Source organism: Ictidomys tridecemlineatus, chromosome 1 (assembly GCF_052094955.1).
Source record: "Ictidomys tridecemlineatus isolate mIctTri1 chromosome 1, mIctTri1.hap1, whole genome shotgun sequence".
Lineage (NCBI taxonomy): Eukaryota > Metazoa > Chordata > Mammalia > Rodentia > Sciuridae > Ictidomys > Ictidomys tridecemlineatus.
Window position 1 is genome coordinate 25168260 of NC_135477.1, and position 22589 is coordinate 25190848.

The window sequence follows — 22589 nt, forward strand, 5'->3', positions numbered from 1 at the left end:
ATCATGATAATGCCTGTCAGGAATCTCTTTCCTCCTCAAGTTTTAATTAATTCCTACTGATTTTGCAAAATCAGACTAACCTCTGAGAAGTCCTGGAATAGATGATTTGTGTGTGTGTGTGTGTGTGTGTGTGTGTGTGTGTGTGTATGTGTATGTATGCTTAACTTCTGAGCCATAATCCCACCCCTTTCTTACATTTTATTTTGAGACAGGGTCTCACTAAGTTGCTTAGGGCCTTGCTAAGTTGCTTTGAACTCACAATCCTCCTGCCTCAGCTTCCTGAGTTGCTGGCATTACAGGTGTGTACCACCGCACCCAGCTGGAATAGGTGACTTTTGAGCTACTACTCTTCTTCCATGTATATTTCTGTCATTGTTAACTTTGAATTGATATTGTTTGCTTATTTTTCTCTCCCATTAGACTAAAAGCACCTCGAAAGCAAGGGTCACCAGTTATTTTTTCTTATACTCTTTGAAAGTACACTATCATAGTAGATGCTTACACATTTATTGACTTGAACTGAAGAAGCTTATTTTGAACTTATTATCTTTTCAATTTTCTCCTCTATTTAACTGGAATATTTCCTTTCTTCTTCCATCTGTTATAGTATATAAAAGTTTTTTTTTTAAATATTTATTTTTTAGTATTTGGCGGACACAACATCTTTATTTGTATGTGGTGCTGAGGATCGAACCCAGGCTGCACGCATGCCAGGCAAGCGTTGCTACCGCTTGAGCCACATCCCCAGCCCCCAGTATATAAAAGTTTTATCTTTTTTTTATGATACCAGGGATTGAACCCAGGGGTGCTTAACCACTAAGCCACATCCCAATATCTAAATAATATTTTATTTAGAGACAGGGTCTCACTAAGTTGCTTAGGGCCTCACTAAGTTGCTGAGGCTAGCTTTGAACTTGCAATCCTCCTGCCTCAAGTATTCAAATAAGCTGCTGGTATTACATGCATGTACCACCTGAGCTGCTGGTATTACACATGTGTATCACTGCACCTGGCAAGTTTCATCTTTTGATTAGTTTGAGTCTAAAAGCTGATTTTTAGTGCAAGAAATAAACTCAAATCACATTGTCAAGGAATTTGACCAGGATGGACACATCTTTTTTAGTACTTATGGCCAGTGATGCCAGTAGTGATATTGTCCCTTTGTCATTTCTTCAGTATACTATATCAAGTGATGATATCTCTATATACAGTTATTTAATCATTAGGTTTTCCTTTTTCAACTTACCCCATTCTAATCTGAAGATTTAAATATGGATGACAGGCTGCAAACATTCATTTGGTAGAAGAGTAAATTCTTCATTGTTTTGTGGAATTGTTCTCAAGCATTTCCCCCCAAATAGCTAGACTTTGAAACCTTGTTTTTCTTTGATTTTGCAAGGGCTAGGCCTAGGGGAACGATATAGTTGCTTCATGGTGCATTATTCACATTACCCTGTGTAACATAACCCAGAATTGGGCAAAGATGGGATGTAGGTGTTTAGTGGTATGGCTTAATATTTAATGGTTCTCTTTCTCAGAACTTGATGGAGAGTTTGGATTCACTGCTTTGTGCAGAAGGTTCTGAAAGTCTGAAGAGTTTATGTCTGAAATTACTACTTTGCTTAGTGACTGTAAGTAATCCATTTATATGTTTGTCAAGGGTATTAACTGACAGCAGAGGCAAGCTTATTTGAATACTTGAGCCCAAAATTAGAAGTGAAAAGAGGAAAAAAAAATTCTCTTTTGGGGTATTGCATCACTTCCTCTTATCTGAAAGTATATAAGGTAGTAGTTGCCTGGACTTTTGCTTCCTGGAAGTTATTCTTTGGAGTAACTGCTAGAATTTTTAGCCTGCAGATGATGTGATACTTATCATTTTAGAAGGACCATTTTAGGGGCTGGGGATGTGGCTCAACGGTAGTGTGCTCGCCTGGCATGCGTGCTTTGCGGCCCGGCTTCGATCCTCAGCACCACATACAAACAAAGATGTTGTGTCCACCGAAAACAAAACAAAACAACAATAACAAAATTCTCTCTCTCTCTCTCTCTCTCTCTCAAAAAAAAAAAAAATGGAAGGACCATTTTAAGAGAACTACAATCTTCTAGATTGTCAGATTTGTCTTCATCAGGTTTCACTTGAAAATGGCTTTTGTGATTCTGAATATTTTTATATGGTCTGGCTTTTATTTTATTTGTTTAATTTTTTTTAAGAGAGAGAGAGAGAATTTTTTAATATTTATTTTTTAGTTTTTGGTGGACACAACATCTTTATTTTTATGTGGTGCTGAGGATTGAACCCAGCACCCTGTGCATGCCAGGCGAGCGTGCTACTGCTTGAGCCACATCCCCAGCCCTTATTTTATTTTTTTAAAATATTTTTTAGTTGTAGTTGGACACAATATCTTTTATTTATTTATTTTTATGTGGTGCTGAGGATCAAACCCAGGGTCTTGCATGTGCTAGGCAAGTGCTCTACCACTGAGCCACAACCCCAGCCGTGGTTTTGATTTTATAACTAGACACTTGCTTCTACTCCTTAGTGGAAGGAGGGTGTGATGTTGTTTATATACTTCAGGTACTTCCTTTTTCCTCCCACCTCTTGAAGACTTTTGGATTTGTGAATGTCTTCCTGTATATTTAAGGCATGAAATCCAGGAAACTATTAAGCAAATGCTTGTGAGAGCATGAGAGAAATAATAAGTTCAGATTTAGGAAGTTTTAATTTGCTAATTTCCTACCTTCATAGTGACTGCCTATTCAGGCTCTGGTAGCTTTGGGGTGCTTATGCTTGTTAAAGGTCTACTAAGTATCTAGTAGAGTGTTTCTACATTTCCATTTCACTTAGACATTAGGGTAGGAGATATACATGAGATGTCAAGTGCCTTAAAACAGACTTAAAAGGCTTTTTATTCCATTCAGGTGACAGACAACATCAGCCAGAACACTATCCTGGAGTATGTAATGATCAACAGCATATTTGAAGCAATTTTACAGGTAGCTTTGTCAACTCTTTGTCTTTTGGATAGATCATCTCCTCAAATGTTATTGGTCTGGTTACTCAGGTGCCAGGAGTTAGCAGTCAGGAATTACATATTTTTGGTTCTTGTTACAGATACTCTCCCATCCCCCAAGTCGTAGAGAGCATGGGTATGATGCTGTTGTCCTCTTGGCTTTGCTGGTAAACTACAGAAAATATGAGGTAAGGGGACCCTGAAGGGCAGTTGTTCTTTTTATAATCTTCCTACATGTGGCGCCTCTTAAATGTGGAAGATATGTTCTCAGTAGATAGTGTGAAGATTAATTTTGATAAACCAAATTCTTCAAATGCAATAATTAAATGCATGGGGCAGAGAATATAGTTGTTTAAATGAATCTTGTAGTATAACCACTGAGTCACATCCCCAATTCTTTTTATATTTTATTTAGAGTCAGGGTCTTGCTGAGTTGCTTAGGGCTTTGCTAAGTTGCTAAGACTGACTTTGAACTTTCAATCCTCCTGCCTCAGCCTCTGAGCTCTGGGATTACAGGTGTGTGCCACCATACCCAGCTCTCTGTAGTATAGTTTCTAATGAAGTATCTCTTAATGTAGTGGCTTCTAAATGCACTTATTAGAGTGACTTACGAATTTGTTAAAAAGAAAAAAATTTTGGACTTTAATCTGGACATACCAGATGTAGAATTTTGTGGGAGAGGAGTTGTGAATCTTTTTAAAACATTATTATTGGGCTGGGATTATGGCTCAGAGATAGAGCGCTCGCCTAGCATGCGTGAGGCACTTGGTTTGATCCTCAGCACCTCATAAATATAAAATAAAGACATTGTGGCCACCTATAACTAAAAAAAAAAAAAAAACAAAAACAAAAAAACCAAAACCAAAACCAAAAAAAAAACACCGAACATTATTATTATGTTAGAAATCCCCAGTTCAGTAGGTTGATTAGTCAGGATTGGGAACCACTGACTTAGTGCATTTGGTTTGAAAGATTCTTATTTTTATTATATTTCCTTAATAAAGTCTGTTTGTATAAGTATTACTGATGGTTTGAAAACTTTTTCTGATTTTAATGAAAAAGTTGAAGGCAGGGCCTTACCCATATCAGTTCTGGAGTTGTCTTTCCCCCTGAATTAATTAGGGTACAGATTTTTGAAATGAAGAACAGATCCCAGAGATCAATGTGTGGGTTTGATATATGTACTTGGTTCCTTTCAGAAGGCAGAATACACCGAAAAGGAAGGAGAATACTCAGGGAAGACCAGGGCCTTCATTGGGGATTCCTTTTAAGGACAAGGAAGTTTTTTACATATAGTCCTAGACAACAGGAGTATTTTACTAAACCAGGAAGTCATGTATTACTTGAGGCAACCTGACTTTCTCCCCTTAATAAGTAGCAGCAGCACTATGAGAAATGGGCCAGTTGGAGAGAAGATTTTCTTTTCTGAGCTTCTGGCTCTTAGTGATTTTTGATATGATTCCTAGTTAGAATTTATTTGGGCAGGTTCAAAGTGAGGGGTAACACAAAATCTGGAGCTGCTGCTGCTGCTGCTGCTTCTTTTTTTTTTTTTTTTTGGTACTGGGGATTAAACTCAGAGGCACCTGACCACTGAGCCACATCCCCATCCCTATTTTGTATTTTATTTAGAGATAGGGTCTCATTGAGTTGCTTAGCGCTTTGCTGTAGCTGAGGCTGGCTTTGAACTTGCGATCTTCCTGCCTCAGCCTCCTGAGGAGCTGGGATTACAGGTGGGTGCCACCAAGCCCAGCTGGAGCTTATTCTTTTTTTTTTTTTTTTTGGTGGTGCTGGGGATTGAACCTAGGGCCTTGTACATGCAAGGCAAGCACTCTACCAACTGAGCTATCTCCTCAGCCCTGGAGCTTATTCTTTTCTTTTCTTTCTTTCTTTTTTAATATTTTTTACTTGTAGTTGGACACAATATCTTTTATTTTATTTATTTTTATATGGTGCTGAGAATTGAACCAAGTGCCTTGCAAGTGCTAGACGAGTGTTCTGTTGCTGAGCCACATCCTCAGCCTGTGGAGCTTATTCTTATAAGGAGGGACATGGAAGAAGGAAAGGCTGTAAGAAGGAAATAATTAAAGAGGGACTGGAATATGGAAAAATGTTAATGTGTTATAAATCCTAGGAGTTGTTCATTTTTATTATCTTGGAGGACCTGATGAATGGGGCATACAACTACTAGCAAATATATAATTTATCCCCAATACCTGTTGTACTGTGATCTGAAGGGACTGGCATGGTAGCCGTTGTGATCTCTGTCATGTGTGAATGCCTCTGGAGCCTTATTACAACAACAAGAAAAATAGCTGAGGAAAAGTGCTGAGGATAGTTAAAGAGAGTTGAGTTATGTGACAGGAATGCATCATCATCAGTAATGAATATTTTCAGAACATTCTGGTGGATGCAGGCTATTCTGAGGCAATAGTTTGGCTTTTCTAACTGTAAACTGAATCCAGGCTTAGCTCAGTAGGGCTTTCTGAAATGTCAGCCTGAAAAATTGGACCTGGCCAAGGAACTGGAGAAAATCACATTTCTGGAGTAAAGTATGCATCTTTGGTCTGTCAGATGCCCCCAGAAGAATTAATATAGTAGGCAGGGGCAAGCTGGTGGGCATAATTTATCTGGGCTTTGCAGCTTTTGTTATAAGTCACTCAACAGAAACCATTAAGGATGTCTGGGGACTGAAGAGCAGGAAGGTTTTTGACAGGAACATGAGGAATTTCAGATGAACATAGCAAAACCAAAAGCTGGTGAAATCTTATGAAAACTAGTAGTTTTCATAAGTAGAAGAAGGTATACTAGGGAGAATAGCATTCTAGCTATCGCCAGAGTTGATCCCATGACCAGAAGAATAAAAATGAGTTCTAGAAAGGTATAGAGGTTATTAGACAACCTAGATACCCAACTAAGAAAGTAAATGAGGTATTGGACATAAGGGATAGAAATCATGGAAAAGATGCCATGTAGTTAATATATCATCTAAAGAGGTAGAGGAGGCTCCAAATCAACTAACCAATAAACAAAAAGGTCTAGGGAAGAATAATGAAAATAACAAGTAAAACTTAGATCAGCTGGGTGCGGTGGCACATACCTGTAATCCCAGCAGGGAGGCTGAGACAGGAGAATCCTGAGTTCAAAGCCAGCCTCAGCAATGGGCAAGGTGCTAAGCAACTCAGTGAGACCCTGTCTCTAAATAAAATACAAAATAGGGTTGGGAATGTGGCTCAGTGGTCGTGTGCCTCTGAGTTCAATCCCTGGTTCCAAAACAAAAACAAAAACTTAGGTCAAATAAAGGCAGGATCCCATTGGAATGATTCTGTGAAGGCTCACTGAATTTGTAATTCTGTCTGGTGGGTAAAAAAGTAGATTCCCTCTAGTATTTTTTTTAATCATTTTAAAAAGTATATACATATATATATATTTGTTGTTGATAGACCTTTATTTTATTTATTTATATGCGGTGCTGAGAATCAAACCCAGTGTCTCACACATGGCAGGCAGGTGTGCCACAGCTGAGCCACAGTCCCAGCCTACCTCTAGTTTTAAAAATGACCAGTACAACATGAGTAAGCGCCCAGAGTGGGGGTTATCTACACCTGGGTTATGCTTCCCTCTACAAAGATGGAAATCACTAGCAAGAGATTGCCCTTCCCTCTGAAGGCATGAGGGGTCATCTGTTCTAGTTATGGCTGTTCTAGAAGACTGAAGATGGCTACATCTCTTCAAACTGCTTTTGATCAACTGGTTATCACCTCAGGAGAACCTCTGGTGACTCTAGGTCCAGGTAAACATACTAACTTCCTTTAGGATATGGGGCTTAGTTCTCATGCTTAGTTGAACCTCCTGGACCCCCTTCTAATCAGACTTGTGTTGTGACTGGTATTGATGGAGCCCCAAGGCCAAATGATTTATAAAACCTCTAACTTGGTCAGTGCTGACTTGGAATGCTTCTCTTTTTAGGAGTAATGGGTTATATCTGAGGGCATTGATAGACTTCTATAGTTGGTCTTCTTGAAATGATTTTGATATGCCTGTGTGTCCCTGCACTCCTGATTTAATTCAACAAGATCACAGGTGGTGATTTTTTATTGATACAAATAAATTATTGATCAGTTTGGGGGAAAAAAAGTGACCAGCACAACAGGTTCAGTATTAATGATAATCAGTGTCTAGAAGAATAGAAATTTTCACACCATCAAGATCCTGGCCTTCTAGGCTGGTCAAGTCATTTGAGATTAAGTGACACAGATCTAGCTGCTATCCTGAGCATGGTATATCACAGAAATTACAAAATTGTTTATTACATCTACTTGGAAGTTGTTCCTTTTCTTTTTTTTCCCCTTCTCTCTTTTTTCTAAAGAACTTTTCTTTGAATGCTAATAGTATTAAAGGGGAAAAAATAACAGCTACCACTTATTATTATTATTTTTTAATATTTGATATTTTAGTTTTAGGTAGGCCTAATATCTTTATTTTATTTCTATGTGATGCTGAAGACCAAACCCAGTGCCTCATGCATGCTAGGCGAGCACTCTACCACTGAGCCACAACCCTAGCCAGTTTTTTTTTTAAATTTTTATTTCTGTAGTTGTAGATGGACAGAATGCCTTTATTTTTTTTAATGATGTTTATTTATTTATTTATTTTGCATTACAATTCTTCAGAATGCCTTTATTTTATTTGTTTATTTCTTTTATGTAGTGCTGAGAATCAAACTCAGTGCCTCATGCATGCTAGGCAAGTACTCTGCCACTGAGCTACAGCCCCAACCCAGCTACCAATTATTAAGCTCTAACTATATGCCAGATATATGTTAAGGACTTTATATGTTTTATTTAATTAAAGTATTTTAGCAGTCCCAGGATAAAAAATATTCCCATTTTACAGTTGAAGAAATTGAAACTTAGGTTAATTAATGTGAACTTGTCATAATTAATAAGAAGAGGAATTGGAACTCAGACCTTTGCTTTTAGCTGCTTTGCCTTTTCCTCAGCTGCTGCTGAAGCATAATGCTGGTCTTAGTAATCAGATGATTCTTTCTGTTACCTAACACTGCCTAATTTTGGGAAGCTGAGTGACTAGGACATGGAAAAATTTTGCAAAGAAACAGTGGTCTCTTAGTCTTTCCTTTCTTTCCTTTTAAAAATTAATTAATTTATTTATTCATTTTTATTAGGGTATTGGAGATTGAATTCAGGGACACTCTATCACTGAACTTTATCCCTGCCATTTTTATTTTTTGTTTTGAGACAGGGTCTTGCAAAATTGTCCATGCTGGCTTCAACTTGTGATTCTCTTGCCTCAGTCTCCCAAGTTGCTGGGGTTATAGGCATGGGCTACTGCACCTGGCTATGGTCTATTCTTTTTTTTTCTTTCCTTCCTTCCCTCCTTTTTCTGTCTTTCCTTTACTGGGAATTGAACCCAGGGGCACTTTATCACTAAGCTATAGCCCCGATGCTCTTTATTTTTTAATGTTGAGACGGTTTCATGAAGTTGCTTAGAGCCTTGCTAAATTGCTGAGGCTGGCCTTGAACTTGTGATTGTTCTGCCTCAGCCTTCTAAGTTGCTGGGTTTATAGACCTGCACCATTGTGCCTGGGTGGTCTGCTCTTTCTAATGTTGCTGTCATCCTGGTGACATCTCTAGATCAGCTAAGTGCAGATTGTCTTTTCCAAGGATCTACATGCATTGGATCTTTCCTGAAGTTTGTTATATCAGTGGGATTTGACTGTTGGTTACAGGAAGATGTATTGAGAGCCTTACTATAGTCAAAACAAGTAACAAATGGAGTGGGTTCTACCTCTTTGAGTTACATTATGTAAAACTTTATAAACATTTGGACTGTTAAACAAAGCTCTCTTTTTCTGTCCCAGTTGACAATGCAAAAGATGCTCTCAGAATCTTGATTAAATGAGCTCTCTGTGGGGGGGGTCAGGGGGGGTTAGCCTTTCAATTGGGTTTTCAAGTTTCTTCCTAATGAGTTTTCTTATAGCTATAAAAACTGCTAGTCTGAGACTATTGTTACTAGCTTCCCTTGGGCTAGAGTTGGTGCCTGATCTGTATGAGGTCTTTCTATACATCCTATGTGTGGGATATTTTCAAGGTGAGCAGGTCATTGGTTCCTATATCACTTGTAGGAGATGGCTCAGTTGTCTAATAAGTTTAAATATATGTCCATTTCCATATGTTTCCCAGCTGAAATTGGGTCACTAAAAACTCAAGAAATCTTTCAGTGCTATAAGTGATGGACAATCATTAAATCTCAGTGTCCTAACCAGATTATTGCTTGTGTAATTACATCTTTTTTTTTCCAGCTCCCCTGCAGTGTTATTTGGGAATCAGATCTCCATAAATGGCCTCTCTAGCTGTTAAGCAGCTGCTACTTTCTACCCCCAAGATGGCTTTGTTTTAAGAGTGGGTGAATCAGTCCTTGTATATAGTTTGTGAAATGGTTAGGGAGCCTTTGGATTGAGAATGTAAGTTAATAACTTACATATGTGCCTTATGGCAGGGAAGCTTTTCTGTCTCCTAAGACAATATCCCTAAGGACTTGGGATGGTAGGACAAAGTGAGTTTTGTGGAGTGTTCACTTACTTTTTAGAAACAAGTAAGAAGGAAAGGTGGGCGAAGTTATAGACATAGGCTTGAGCTAATTCAGCCTAGAGGAAAATGTGGGTAGAACAGAACTCACCTGTGTGTATGTAAGTGTATTCATGTACATCTGTGCATTTGATAAACGCCCATATGTGCTAAGAAATTTTCTGGAAATTAGGGGAGTCAGCACTCAAGTGGTTTGGGGCTGGGTTTTGGTAATATCACTGTTCAGAAAAAGGCCTTAAACAAGCACTTTTTTTTTTTTTTTTTTTTTTTTTGGTGGTACTAGGAATGGAACCCAGGGCCTCACTCATGGCAGGCAAGCACTTTCCCACTCAGCTATATCCTTGGCCCCCTGTTAATACTTTCTTAAATAGCTGAAGGGCTTTTTTAACTAGGTCACACTCACCTTGACTCTCTTCTGTTGTTTACAGTCTGTGAATCCTTATATTGTGAAGCTGTCTATTGTGGATGACGAGGCCACACTCAATGTGAGTATCTGGATTTTGGTGTATTGTCTTACTTGAATTCAGTGGCCTTATTTTCAGTGGACATTTAGAACAAGAGAGCAGAGAGGTATTGTGTTGATTTCTTTGGCTAGAAAGAGGGAATTAGTATTTTTAGAGTTGTCTTCTTAGTGTCATGGAAGAAAGGTTTGAGGGGACATTTTTTGCTTGCTATTCATGATGAAGTGGCTACTTATTTTCATGTTGAAGTGTGCTGAGTTTGACTTCCTATAAAGTCAATAAGTTATACATCCAGGAGTAAGAAAGCTTAGGTGACTTAATGATGGGAGATTCCTTCTTGTGGAACAAGCTAGATGATATAAAGAGCCTGATTTGGTGAAGCTGAAACATGAAGGATGATATATATTTGCTATATATGTTCTTGAAAGTGTGTGAGATAATATATCTGGTCTCTGAATATGGAGAGAAGAAGATGGCCAGGTGTCTGACTTTATTTCCTTTCTATCCTATTTTCTTTAATTTCCCTTATGAAAAAAATGTACACATGATTCATCCTTGCATCCTCAATTGATCTTTGTATTAGGTTTTACAGGTTCTCCAGGAAAGTTGATAAGTTACTTTAACATTTATTGAATGCCTCTTTCCTTTTTATTGCTGTTTTTTTTGTGGCCTGAGTGAGTGGCTCATCTATATGCACCTTCATTTAGCATGGGACTCATTGTCCCTTTTATTGTGGCTGTTTTGAAGGTAAATGAGGACTTTTTGTTTGAATATTCTAGCTGAGTCTTCGGAATGAAAATGATCCCAGTGAAATTGTCAGTAATCTGAGTTGGTCTGTTTCAGCCCTTGTTACTTTATTTTAAATTGTATCTGGGAACATTACTTTATTTTAAATTGTACCTAAGAACATTAATTAGATAAGAAAAAAGATTTCCAAAGAGTTTTTTCCCTCTTGGTTGATAGTACCTTTCAAAATTTCTGTGATTGTTGCCAACTTTTAGACAGAACTTCATGGGCATGGTCCATGGGGGTTTAGTGTTTTTCATGGCTGAGTCATAACATCACCATCAACCCACAAAGGCTACTCATTTATTTCATCTGAACTATCTTTTCTCTTTCAGGGAATGGGGCTTGTAATTGCTCAAGCTTTATCTGAGTATAATAGGTAAGTCAATCTTTCCAGAAGGGAAAAGTCCAATTTTTATTTGAATTAGTTGTGTAGGGAACAGGGTTGTTATAGTTCTTAGGTTAAATTCCCTGGACCTATCCCAAAAGAGTATTCAGAGGTATAAAATCTGTTTGCTCCAGCTCAGCTTGATGGTAGTAGCAGGGGTTGTTATTTATTTATTTATTTAATTTAAATTTTTGGTACTGGGGATGAACCTAGGTATGCTTTACCACTTTACCTCCCCAGCCCTTTTTTATTTTTTATTTTGAGACAGGGTTCTCACTAAGTTGGTTAGGGCCTTGTTAACAAGACCTTGCTGAGACTGGCCTTGAACTTGAACTCTCCTGCCTTAGCCTCCTGAGTTGCTGGGATTATAGGTTTGCGACACCACACCTCACAGAGCAGGGGTTGTTTTTAAAACCTGGATAAAAATAGCCACCAGATTAGTATCCATCTTTGGTTTAAGCAAATAGGAACATTCTTTTGCAGTTTATGGGTATTTTTTTGCAGAACATTTTTACTAGTTTTCCCATTTTAAGCAGTCTATTTCATTCAGCCCATGTGTCATACAAATATTATTTTCTAATATAAAAAAGTTTGTGACGTACCACTTTTTTGTACTCTTAAAAAAAAATAAAGGAAACTGGGCATGGTGGTGCATGCCTGTAAACTTAGTAACTTGGGAGGCTAGGCAGGAGAATAGGAAGTATGAGACCTGCCTTAGCAACTTAGCAAGACCCTCAAGCAACTTAAGGAGTCTTGTCTCAGTATAAAAAATAAAAAGGACTGGGACTGGACTGGGGTTGTAGAGTGCTTGCCTAGCACATGTGAGGCCCTGGGTTCAATCCTCAGTACCATACAAATAAATTAATAAAATAAAGGTATTGTATCCATCTACAACTATCAAAAAAAAAAAAAAAGGGACTGGGACTGTAGCTTATTGGTAAAGTATCCTTGGGTTCAATCCCCAGTACCTAAATAAATAAAAGGAGAAAGTGTATTGAGTTAAATCAACTTCGACAGATCTATCTCACTTCCCTCCCACTCACCTCCCTCTCTCCTGCTGATTGAACTCAGGGCCTCATGCATGCTAAGCATGTGCTCTACCACATGTTTGAGCTATGTTTCTTTTATACTAGTGATCACCCTCACCTTTCCAGTGTCCCTCTTTACTCTGGGGGCTCTCTTCATTGATATTTATTTTTCCTCTAGCTGTGCATAGGGGAAGCATATGGTATTCCACGATTGAAAACCTGAAATATCTCTAATCCCTGCAAAGGCCATGAAGGATTTTTCTTGCTTCTTTCCAGACTTTACTTACACACAATTGGTGTCAGGATTTCAAATCTGTCCATGTTTCAAATTTCAAATCTCCACATGTTTTAGCTGTCTGGTTTAGCTCTCTGGTTTTCCTCCTTTTCCTTCAGAAACGAACAAGATTTTCACTGTTACAGCCTTAAAGTAATTTCACTGTCACATTTTTCAAGTAATAGTCTGTTTGGGAAATAACTGGATCAGCCCTATGTTAGAGCAGTTTCACACTTTTCCAGCTTGCTTTCTAAGTCTCTCCCAAAGTAGCCAGGCATTTTGGTACACACTACTTCAGGAGCAGATGGGTGCCTCTAGCTTGCGGGGGAACTGCAGTGGCAATTGTCATAATGCTTTGGTCTTCTGAAGTTAGAGAATTCAGAGAGCTCTGCCCTGATTATCTAGAATGTTGAGGACAAAGATGTATTTCATAAGTAATCCTAAAGTTGAATTTAGTTCTTTTTTTGTTTAGACAGTATAAAGACAAGGAAGAAGAACACCAGAGTGGCTTTTTCTCTGCTTTAACAAATATGGTAAGTCCTACTTATTTTTTTCTCCTGCTTAGAAATGCAGGGTTAGGTAAATCTGGCATCAGATATTCAGATGTTTGAGGTGATAGAATGATGAAGGGCCATCATCATGGCATGAGAGAGGCTACTCAGAGCAGATTTTATTTGGAACTTTGTCTCTGTTATTGAGTTCCAAAACTAGGTAAGATGGGGAGAGGGGAGCTTTGACTCCTCTTGGATTCATTTTTTTCCTAATTAATTGATTGCTGAAGAAAAGGTGCATAGGAAGACTTTTGCTTTTGTAAGTGTTGACCCTGATTGCAGACTGACCCTTGGAACAAAGAATAGGAGAGTTTAGGGGCTGGGGTTGTGGCTCAGTGAGGCAGTGGGTTGGATTCTCAGAACCACATATAAGTAAATGAATAAAGTAAAGGTCTATCAACATCTAAAAAAGTTTAAAAAAAAATAGGAGAGTTTAGATCTGAGTCCTCCCTACCCCCCACCCCAAATGCTCTTTTATAGTCTCCTATGGCCATGTGATCCCTAATAGCTGGAACTGTGGTCAAAGGGTCACAGTATAGTGGATGTGAGCTACTCCTCTAAAGGCTTAGTTAGGGTCTGGCCAGAGAGGTCCAAGGTTTAGGAAAAGATATTGGTTTAGCTTGCAATACTCCAGAGTAAGGTTTCATAACTTTGGAAGCATTGGCATTTTGGATCAGATAATATGGGGCTAATTTTTAAGAGAGAAATCTAGGAGGTTCTAGAATTTAAGCAGATTCACAAAGTCTGTCTTCTTAGGCATCAGTATCCAAGTAATCAGCTCTAGAGCAAGATTGTTACTTAGTTTATTGCAAGAAACAGTTGCCATATCTCCTCCCACACAAAGATGCAATTTTTCCCCCCAGTGTCTTCCCATCTTTCTTCTCAGAGCCTGCTCTCAGGAAAGAACCTGCTAAACTCTGAGGCATGAATGAGTGAAATCTCTCAGAGGCAAGAGAAGTATGAGTTTTGTATTGGTGTTTGATTATACAAATTAGATCTAATTATGTTGCTCACAGGGATCTTCAACTTTTAGTCAAGGAGAAAAAGTTTTGTGGCATTTTTAAGGGGTGAGCATCTTTTACATGCCTCTGAAATCACACATATGAGAGGCAATTTATGCTTTTTACCTATTTGCCTGCTGTTACAAACTAAGATTTTTGTGATCTGAAGGATAAGCATGGATCTCACAGTTCTTGTCTGAAATGCATATATCCCCTAAATATCTAGTTGGATGTAATCAGCATGCTTTCTTTGACATTTTCTTTTTTTGGGTGGGGGGTACCAGGGATTGAATTCAGGAGCACTTGATTATTGAGCCACATCCCCAGTCTGTTTTGTTTTATATTTTGACACAGTCTCTCTGAATTGCTTAGCGCTTCGCTTTTGGTGAGCCTTGTTTGAACTTGTGATCCTCCTGCCTCAGCCTTCTGAGCTGCTGGGATTACAGGGATGTGCTACCGTGCCTGGCTTCCTTGACATTCTTTATGGGTTAGTTTGTGACTGCAAATAAGCAACTTATAGGAAAGATGCAGAGTGATAAGGAATTGTATGTCCTTTTAGTTGACAGTGGCTAAATTACACACTGGAAGAAAGAAGGACTACGTAAAAATACTGGGATTTTAAAAAAAGTCCTTTGAGACAAGCTGATTCAGTTGGATTCTCTTCATTTATTACTTATAAATCTTTTGAGATCTTCAAAGTGAACTGGTGTTGTGTGTGTGGCTGATGATCCAAAGTTCTAAGTCTTTTCCTGCTGGAAAGAATTTGATTTTATTAAAGGCTTCCTAGGCACATAACTTTTTCTTGCATCCTACTGTATAAAGTCTGCAATTCTCCTTTTCTTCCACAGGTGGGCAGCATGTTCATAGCAGATGCCCATGAGAAAATCTCAGTACAGTAAGTGTCTTGACATTCTTGTGCAGTGACTTGAATTTTAGTGTAGGCTATCTTGCTGGTTATGAGAGTGGAAAAGGTTACCTCTTACTAATCTTTTTTAAACTTTTTTTGGGTGGTTTATCTAATGTTTCTTTTTTTGCTTTCTGCTTGTTTTTGATGCTGGAATTGAACCCAGGGATGTTGTGCATGCTAAGTACTGTAGCTAAGTAGTTATAGCTATTTCCCCCTTTTTTTTGTGTGTGGGGGTGTACCAGGGATTGAACTCAGGGGCACTTGACCACTGAGTCACATCCCCAGCCCTATTTTATATTTTATATAGAGATAGGATCTCACTGAGTTGCTTAGCACCTTTCTGTTGCTGAGGCTGGCTTTGAACTCTTGATCTTCCTGCCTCAGCCTCCTGAGCTGCTGGGATTGCAGGCGTGTGCCACTGTGTCTGGTTCCCCAGCCCTTTTTTATGAGAAAGGATCATCCTCGCTAAATTGCTCAGGATGATCTCGAATTTGTTGAACCTCCTGTCTTAGCCTCCTTAGTTGAGATTGGGTTTTATTTTTCTATTTATTATTTTTTTTTGGTTCTGGGGAATGAACCAAATGTGCTTAACTGCTGAGCCATATCCCTCGCCCTTTTTTATTTTGAGATAGGCTGTCACTAAGTTGCTGAGGCTGGTCTTGAACTTGCAAGCCTCTTGCCTCAACCATCCAAGTTGCTGGGATTACAGCATATGCCACTATACATGGCTCTGGCTGGGTTTTAAGTAATGGACCCTTGGAAATATCTGCTTTGGTCTTATATGTATAGAGCTTCCCAAACTGAAAAACTATTCTCGTTTCTCTCTGGAATTAAAGGAAAAAGGGCTGGGTATCTGAGGTAGTTAAGGATTTAACTGTTGGGGTGGAAAAGCAAGAGGGAAGGTAGTGAATGAACTAGAATAAGAAATGGTCAGACTGGGGGGTGTAGCTCTGTCATAAAGCACTTGCCTAGCACATGTGAGGCACTGGTTTGATCCTCAGCACCACATAAAATTAAGTAAATAAGTAAAATAAAGGTATTATGTCCATCTATAGCTAAAAAAGTTTAAAAAATAGAAATGGTCATGGGAATTAGGGTTTTTACCTGTACACTTTGCATATTCCCAAAAGGAAAGTAAAAGGGAACATTTGAAACTCAAAGGGATTGGTAATAGAGAACTATGGTGAAATCTTGTCTTGATGGGTATAATATTTTAACTTCTCCACTTTAATAGCCTACTCCAATTTGTTCTCTTTTTCTTTAGAACCAATGAGGCCATTCTTCTGGCACTTTATGAAGCTGTTCATTTAAATCGCAACTTCATCACAGTATTAGCTCAGGTTGGTTACTTTAAATATCCAAATTCATTTTTTCCCCTGAATTTCATACAGATTCATTTCATTAATAAGGCCACCTGGTATATCTGTTTAAACTCTACTTTGCATTGGTAAGTGGTAAGGAGCAAGCTACCACTTTACTGTGCCTAAGTGATATCCTCAGTGGTTGGGACAGAAGGACACTAAAATAGGCTTGAGAACTCAAGTTCATGAAAGCTATGTTAAAAAATTGATAAAAAGTGTTTTTATCTTCTAGCCAGACTCTTTAAAATATGTATGTGGGTTTCTTTCTTTCTTTCCTTTCTTTTCCTCCTTCCTTCCTACCTTAGGATCTCACGTATGGGCACTCTACCGTAAACTATATCCCCAACCCTTTTTAAGTTGTCTAGGCTAGCCCTGAATTTGTAATCCTCCTGCCTCAGTGTTCCAAGTAGCTGGGATTATACTAATGCATCCACTTTAGGTTTCTATTAAACAAAACTTTGCTTGTGGTTTTTTTTTTTTTTTCCTCAAAATGTGTATGGAATCTACTGTTTGAGGTCCCCCCCCCCCCAGTACTGAGGATAGAACCCTGGGCCGCTATCCCACTGAGCTACATCCCCATCCTGTTCTATTTTATTTTGAGACAGAATCTCACTAAGTCACTCAGGCTGGCCTCAAACTTGCCATCCTCTTGCCTCAGCCTCCAGAGTTTCTGGGATTATAGGCTTGTACTACCATAGCCAACTGCTGATTTGAGTTTTTTTTTTTATTTATATTTTTTTTAATTTTTTTTTTTTTAGTTTTCGGCGGACACAACATCTCTGTATGGATTGAACCTTGGCTGCACGCATGCCAGGCGAGCGCGCTGCTGCTTGAGCCACATCCCCAGCCCTGATTTGAGTTTTTAACTAAAAAAAATAAATAAAGTCATGTTTTAAAAGCAGTATGCTCATGTTTGGGCTCTGATTTGGAGGATGCTTATTAGTTTTCATGACATACCATAAGAGATTTTATCTACCATTCTCATTATTTCTTGTCTGCTCTCTAAATTCTATGACTAGGGGCTGGGAATGTGGCTCAAGCGGTAGCGCGCTCGCCTGGCATGCTGTGCCGCCTGGGTTTGATCCTCAGCACCACATACCAACAAAGATGTTGTATCCACCAAAAACTAAAAATAAATAAATAAATAAATATTAAAATTCTCTCTCTCTCTCTCTCTCTCTCTCTCTCTCTCTCTCTCTCTCTCTCTCTCTCTCTCTCTCCTCTCTCCCTCTCTTTAAAAAAATAAATTCTATGACTAATTTTAAACGAAGAGATAATGAAGGTAATAGACTGGTAAAGTTAGTGGAGAAGAGAAGGACGATTAAAAAGAGCCACCCTCAGCTTACTTCTTCAGAGTTGATGTGGCAGGGATGGCTGAGGAAAGTCAGACAGAAAAGTCATCTGTTTTAGTTTTTACTGGATGTCTTCCTATGTCTCTCTGCCTCTGTACCCAATACATTTTTATTTCTTGTGGGTCAGGAAAGCTCCTAATGGCATAGCTCTTTTTGTGGTATCTAGTACTCCTTTGTTCACTTATATCTATTAGTCAATTTTATGATCATTAGAACAGTCTGTAGGTGTATATTAGGTTGATCCAATGAGAGTAGTCCCTTCTCCGGTCTGGATAGAACTGCAAATGCCCTCTTTCAAGTGAATTCACCTGAATAATTTGTTTACTCCAGATTTTTTACTTGTATGGTTCTGCAGAAAAACTTATGTAATAGGAACATAGTTGCTTAAAGAAACCTGGCCCACAGAGCTTCTTTTTTTTTTTTTTTTTTTTTTTTTTTTAAATTTGTTCTTTCCACAGAGCTTCTTATCAGTCAGTCATTCATTGGAACTAAATGTAGAAGTCCCTCCTCATTGAATTTTCAGGAAGAACTCTATTTCTATTTTCTTACCCTTCTGTGTCTTCTTTCAGAGTCATCCAGAAATGGGCTTGGTGACAACCCCTGTCAGTCCTGCCCCAACAACCCCAGTCACACCACTTGGGACCACGCCACCCTCCTCTGATGGTGAGCCCATCACCTCATTTATGTTATTGATTAATATGATCTTAGATCTTTCAGGGTGAGCATAGCTGTAAAACAAGGAACACAGTAGTTAATTCTTTCAGTAAGAAATTAATGTAAGCTGGGCACAGTGGTGTGCACTTGTATTCCTACCAGGGAGGCTAAGGCAGGAGAATACTTAAATCCAGAAGTTCAAGACCAGATAGGGCATCATAACAAGATAAAAATTAAAAAAGAAATTTGTATATAATATTCCCTTCAGTACTTCTGCAGTTCCAAAACGTTGGAAAAGATAGCCAAGTGCTTTTTCTTTGAGTAAGAAGCAGTGTAACTCTAGCTTGTCCTTGTCAGGGAATTGACAGGAATAATGAAATGCCAGCTCTGAAAGGGACCTCAGGGTTCAGTATTGCCTGTTCTGCTAAATTCTCAGGTACTTGTAAGAGTTATATATTTTATGCAATGTACTACTATATGAATATATACTAAAATAAATATAGAATAGTAGTGTTATGTCATCCAACCATTTGACAGATTAGGAAAGAATTGAGGCCAGAGATATGAAGCAGTTTATTGAGAGTAAAGGTTTTTGAGAGTAGAAACTAAGAACTAAAATATGTAATCAGGGCAGGGACTGTGTCTAGTTTGTCCAAACATAGTCCTAGCATGGTTATAGCTTAGTACATAATTGTTGAATAAACTAATGAGGTAGTGAACCTGCGATTTGCTCACTGTTAAGTGTCTGCTGGCCACTCAGAGATGGAAATGACCAGGATTTAAGTATTTATATTATATTTCATTTGGGAGTTTAGTAGGTATTTAAGACTTCTTCCCCTAAAAACAAGAAAATAAATTTTTACTTTATAACATAAGAAAAAGATAACAGAACTTAAGAAAAAGGTATGTTTGAGGAGCTAGATATGTGTAAACTTAAATTAAATATTAAATATTTAAACTTAATTTAAATATTACACAATGTATGCATTTATCAAAGTATATTGTACCCCATAAGTATGTATGATTTTTATGTTATTATGGATCCATCAAAATAAATTAGGAAAAATAAATTATGACCTTTGCCCAGATATCTTTGTCTTACCTGAATTCATTTCATTGTAGGCTTAGTGTGTTCGATGGAATTCCTTAACCTAAAAATAATCTACATTTATATTGATGTTATATCTCAAATGTTGCCTAATTTTTTGTAAAGAAGTACAGGAAATCCACTTTTTATTCTTCTTTTTCTATTTCCCTCCTGTTTGGTTGTGAAATGACCTCCTTTGTTCTGCTTTTTCTTCTTTAACTTTATTTTTGGTGGGGTGCTGGGGATCAAACCCAGGGCTTCATGCGTACTAAGTAAGCAATCTCTCACTGAGCCACATATTGAATTTGTGCCAGTAGTGTTTTAAGATGATATAAGTAGTACAGGAGCAGGGAGGTGCCATTGATATTCAGGTCTGTGATAGCAAATGGGATCTGTTTCAACTTTATAGCCAAATTCTAAAATATCTTAATGAGAAGAAGCAAGTAGTGAGGATTGCCTATTTATCTGTTTATTCAGGTCTCTGAATAAGCCAATGAAAATAATGTACTTTCTCTTTAAGGATGAAGCCTGCCTGGTTACCATGGATATCAAAAACCACACACACACACACACACACACACACACACACACACACACACACACACACCTCAGTTCCATGTGATGTTGGGATTTGGATGCTTTCAGAGAACTGCCTTTCAAACTGTTCATTGTGAACACTTCCACCCACACACTTGATTATGCAATGGCAGGATTTGTGCTTGCTTACCTACAACTAGTGAGCTTTTATTTTTCTAGTGGGAAGATCAAGTCAGCCCACTTTGAGATGACTGTCACTCTTGACAAAAATCTGCTGGGAAGAATTATGAAGCCAAAGATCAAAGGAATGATACTTCCTTAGGAAGGAGATTTTAATTTGTGAGGAATTTTATTCTGTCTGTTCTGTTTGTTCTTGTTTTGCTCTCCTAACTCATTTCCTTTCTGCAGGGGTCCTAAGTATTATAACCTTATTTTAAAATTTTTTGGTTTTTAATTATAGTGCTGCTCAGTAGCCCAGTTATTTTTAAAGGTATGTCACTGGAGCCATTATTTTTAAAAGCCAGCAGTTTAGCAGTTACATTTGTTCTCAGTTCAGACTTGACATTTGACAACTCTGCCTTGGCATGAGAGGACTTTCTGGTAAACTAAAAATACATATACTTCTATATTTCTACATATTATATAAGATAGTTTTCCAGTTATCGCTGTGTGTGAACCAGAAAAAAAAGTCCCACTTACTAGTTAGATTCCTGTTTGTATTGGATAAAGGAATGATTATGGGCTCTGAGCTTCAAAAATAAGCTGTGGTTTGAAATACAGTCTCAGGTCATTAACTTATAATGTGAATTAAGACCTTTTAGTATTTCAACATAAAAATATATTTATCTTTTTGTAATTTTTGGGGGGGTGAACTATGGGAAAACAGCTAAGGGTTAGGCATACCAATTTCCTCTCAAGGCTTTTTGCTGTGCTTGTTGTGTATTATGTATCCATAATATGCAAATGTTTCCCATTGTTAATAAACGTTTTCTATATACGTTGTAATAACTCCAGTGGGATCCATTATAGTTATGAATACATATTATAAATGATATCCTAAACTCAGCTGAGTGTTCATGGCTGAAGATATAGTACAAAGCTATAGATTCTCCAGCTTATGTGAGCCATCATGAGACTCCTTTTGTTTTTATATTATATCTTAGTGTGAAAGCACTTAAGAAGTTGACTAATTCTAATTTGAAGTTGTAGAATCTTGGAAGTCTACTTTAAGACTGTCCTATGTGGGTCAGTCCTGGTCTGGCCCCTCATTGTTCATCAGAACTGTGATTCAGTGTATATTTGAGGCTTTTTCAGAAATGACAGCTGGATAGCTGGGCATAGTGGCACATGCATGTAATCCCATTGACTTGGGAGGCTGAGTCAGGAGGATGGCAAGTTTGAGGCCAGTTTCAACAATTTAATGGGGTTTTAAACACATAGTGAGATCCTGTCTCAAAAAAAAGGGGTGGGAATGTGGCTCAGTTGTTAAGCATCCCTGGGTTCAATCCCTGATACCAAAAAAGGAAAACAAAACAGATACAGCAACTGGATATATGAAACAGTTCCCAGGTTATACTATTCAGTTATGTCTACCTATTTTCAGTCTGCTATTTTTTTCAGGTTCCCTTTCATGGGGCAAGAATTATGGGATAGAATTTGATGTAGTTTTGCCTGTTATTTCCCCCCTTTTGTGTTGCATACTTCCAATCTAAAGGCTTGTTCTCAAAATTGAGCAAAATTTCTCCTTATTTGGAAGGAATCTTCATTTATTTTAAGCAAGAGACTCATCAAAGCAAAGCCCATTTATACTTAATACTTATCTTTCCTTTAGGTAGAAATTACAGTGCTTTTAAGAAGGGCTCTGAACCCTTTAGGGTTATGTGGGGCTGGAAGTAGAATCAGCTCTTCTTAGGATTTTGGGAGAAAAGTACTATTCCTGGAGACTGACTGTATATAGGAGAAGTTATTGGGCTTAATCTGGGGAGTAGGTACGGCTCTAGAGACCTAGGAAGAGTAAATACAAGTTTTATGGTAAGTACTTGGTTCTCCTTATGTTGCAGGAAAAGTGTATTTAGTCATTTTCTTGCCTGCTGGCAAATTGGCTATGTGGGTAGAGTGTTAGATGGAATATGTTATGGGCTAAGTGCATTTTATGTGTTCTATTCCAGTTATAAGTTCTGTGGAACTCCCACTGGATGCAGATGTACAGACCAGTAATCTGCTGATAACCTTCCTAAAGTATAGCTCAATTGTCATGCAGGACACCAAAGGTAAGGTATGCTACTTTGGGGGCACAGGAAGCAGGAGGTGTGGCAGGCAGCTAGAATCAATAAGTAGCATTAATATTTTGAGATTTTGACAAGATGAACTAGTGGGGCCTCCTGTTCAGGGTGATGGTTGTGATTTCTGGAAAACAGTGATTTCTCATAGCAAGGTGGAAATAGGTGATGTTGGGAAAACCTGAAATTGAAGGGAAGTTTTAACAAATAGAACAGGAAAAAATTTGGTCTCTATAAAAACTAGCAACTGTCTTAGCAAATCTTGGTAAGTAGATGCACTCTTTTGTGTAGGAAGTTGGGGGGATTA

General features: G+C 38.1%; 1 protein-coding gene across 3 annotated transcripts in view; it reads left to right on the top strand.

Moving 5' to 3' along the window:
• Positions 1–22589, top strand: part of Armh3 (armadillo like helical domain containing 3) — a 176025-nt gene that overhangs the window by 25385 nt on the left and 128051 nt on the right. For 2 of the 3 annotated variants that reach the window (XM_040273589.2, XM_040273592.2), the window contains exons 6-16: positions 213–299; positions 1539–1631; positions 2920–2994; positions 3113–3199; positions 10045–10101; positions 11199–11242; positions 13026–13086; positions 14954–15000; positions 16277–16352; positions 18295–18388; positions 22172–22273. In XM_040273589.2, the coding sequence (XP_040129523.1) occupies positions 213–299; positions 1539–1631; positions 2920–2994; positions 3113–3199; positions 10045–10101; positions 11199–11242; positions 13026–13086; positions 14954–15000; positions 16277–16352; positions 18295–18388; positions 22172–22273 (823 nt within the window). The remainder of the gene's footprint in view (positions 1–212; positions 300–1538; positions 1632–2919; positions 2995–3112; positions 3200–10044; positions 10102–11198; positions 11243–13025; positions 13087–14953; positions 15001–16276; positions 16353–18294; positions 18389–22171; positions 22274–22589) is intronic. The other variant, XM_005333641.5, reaches the window with a different exon arrangement.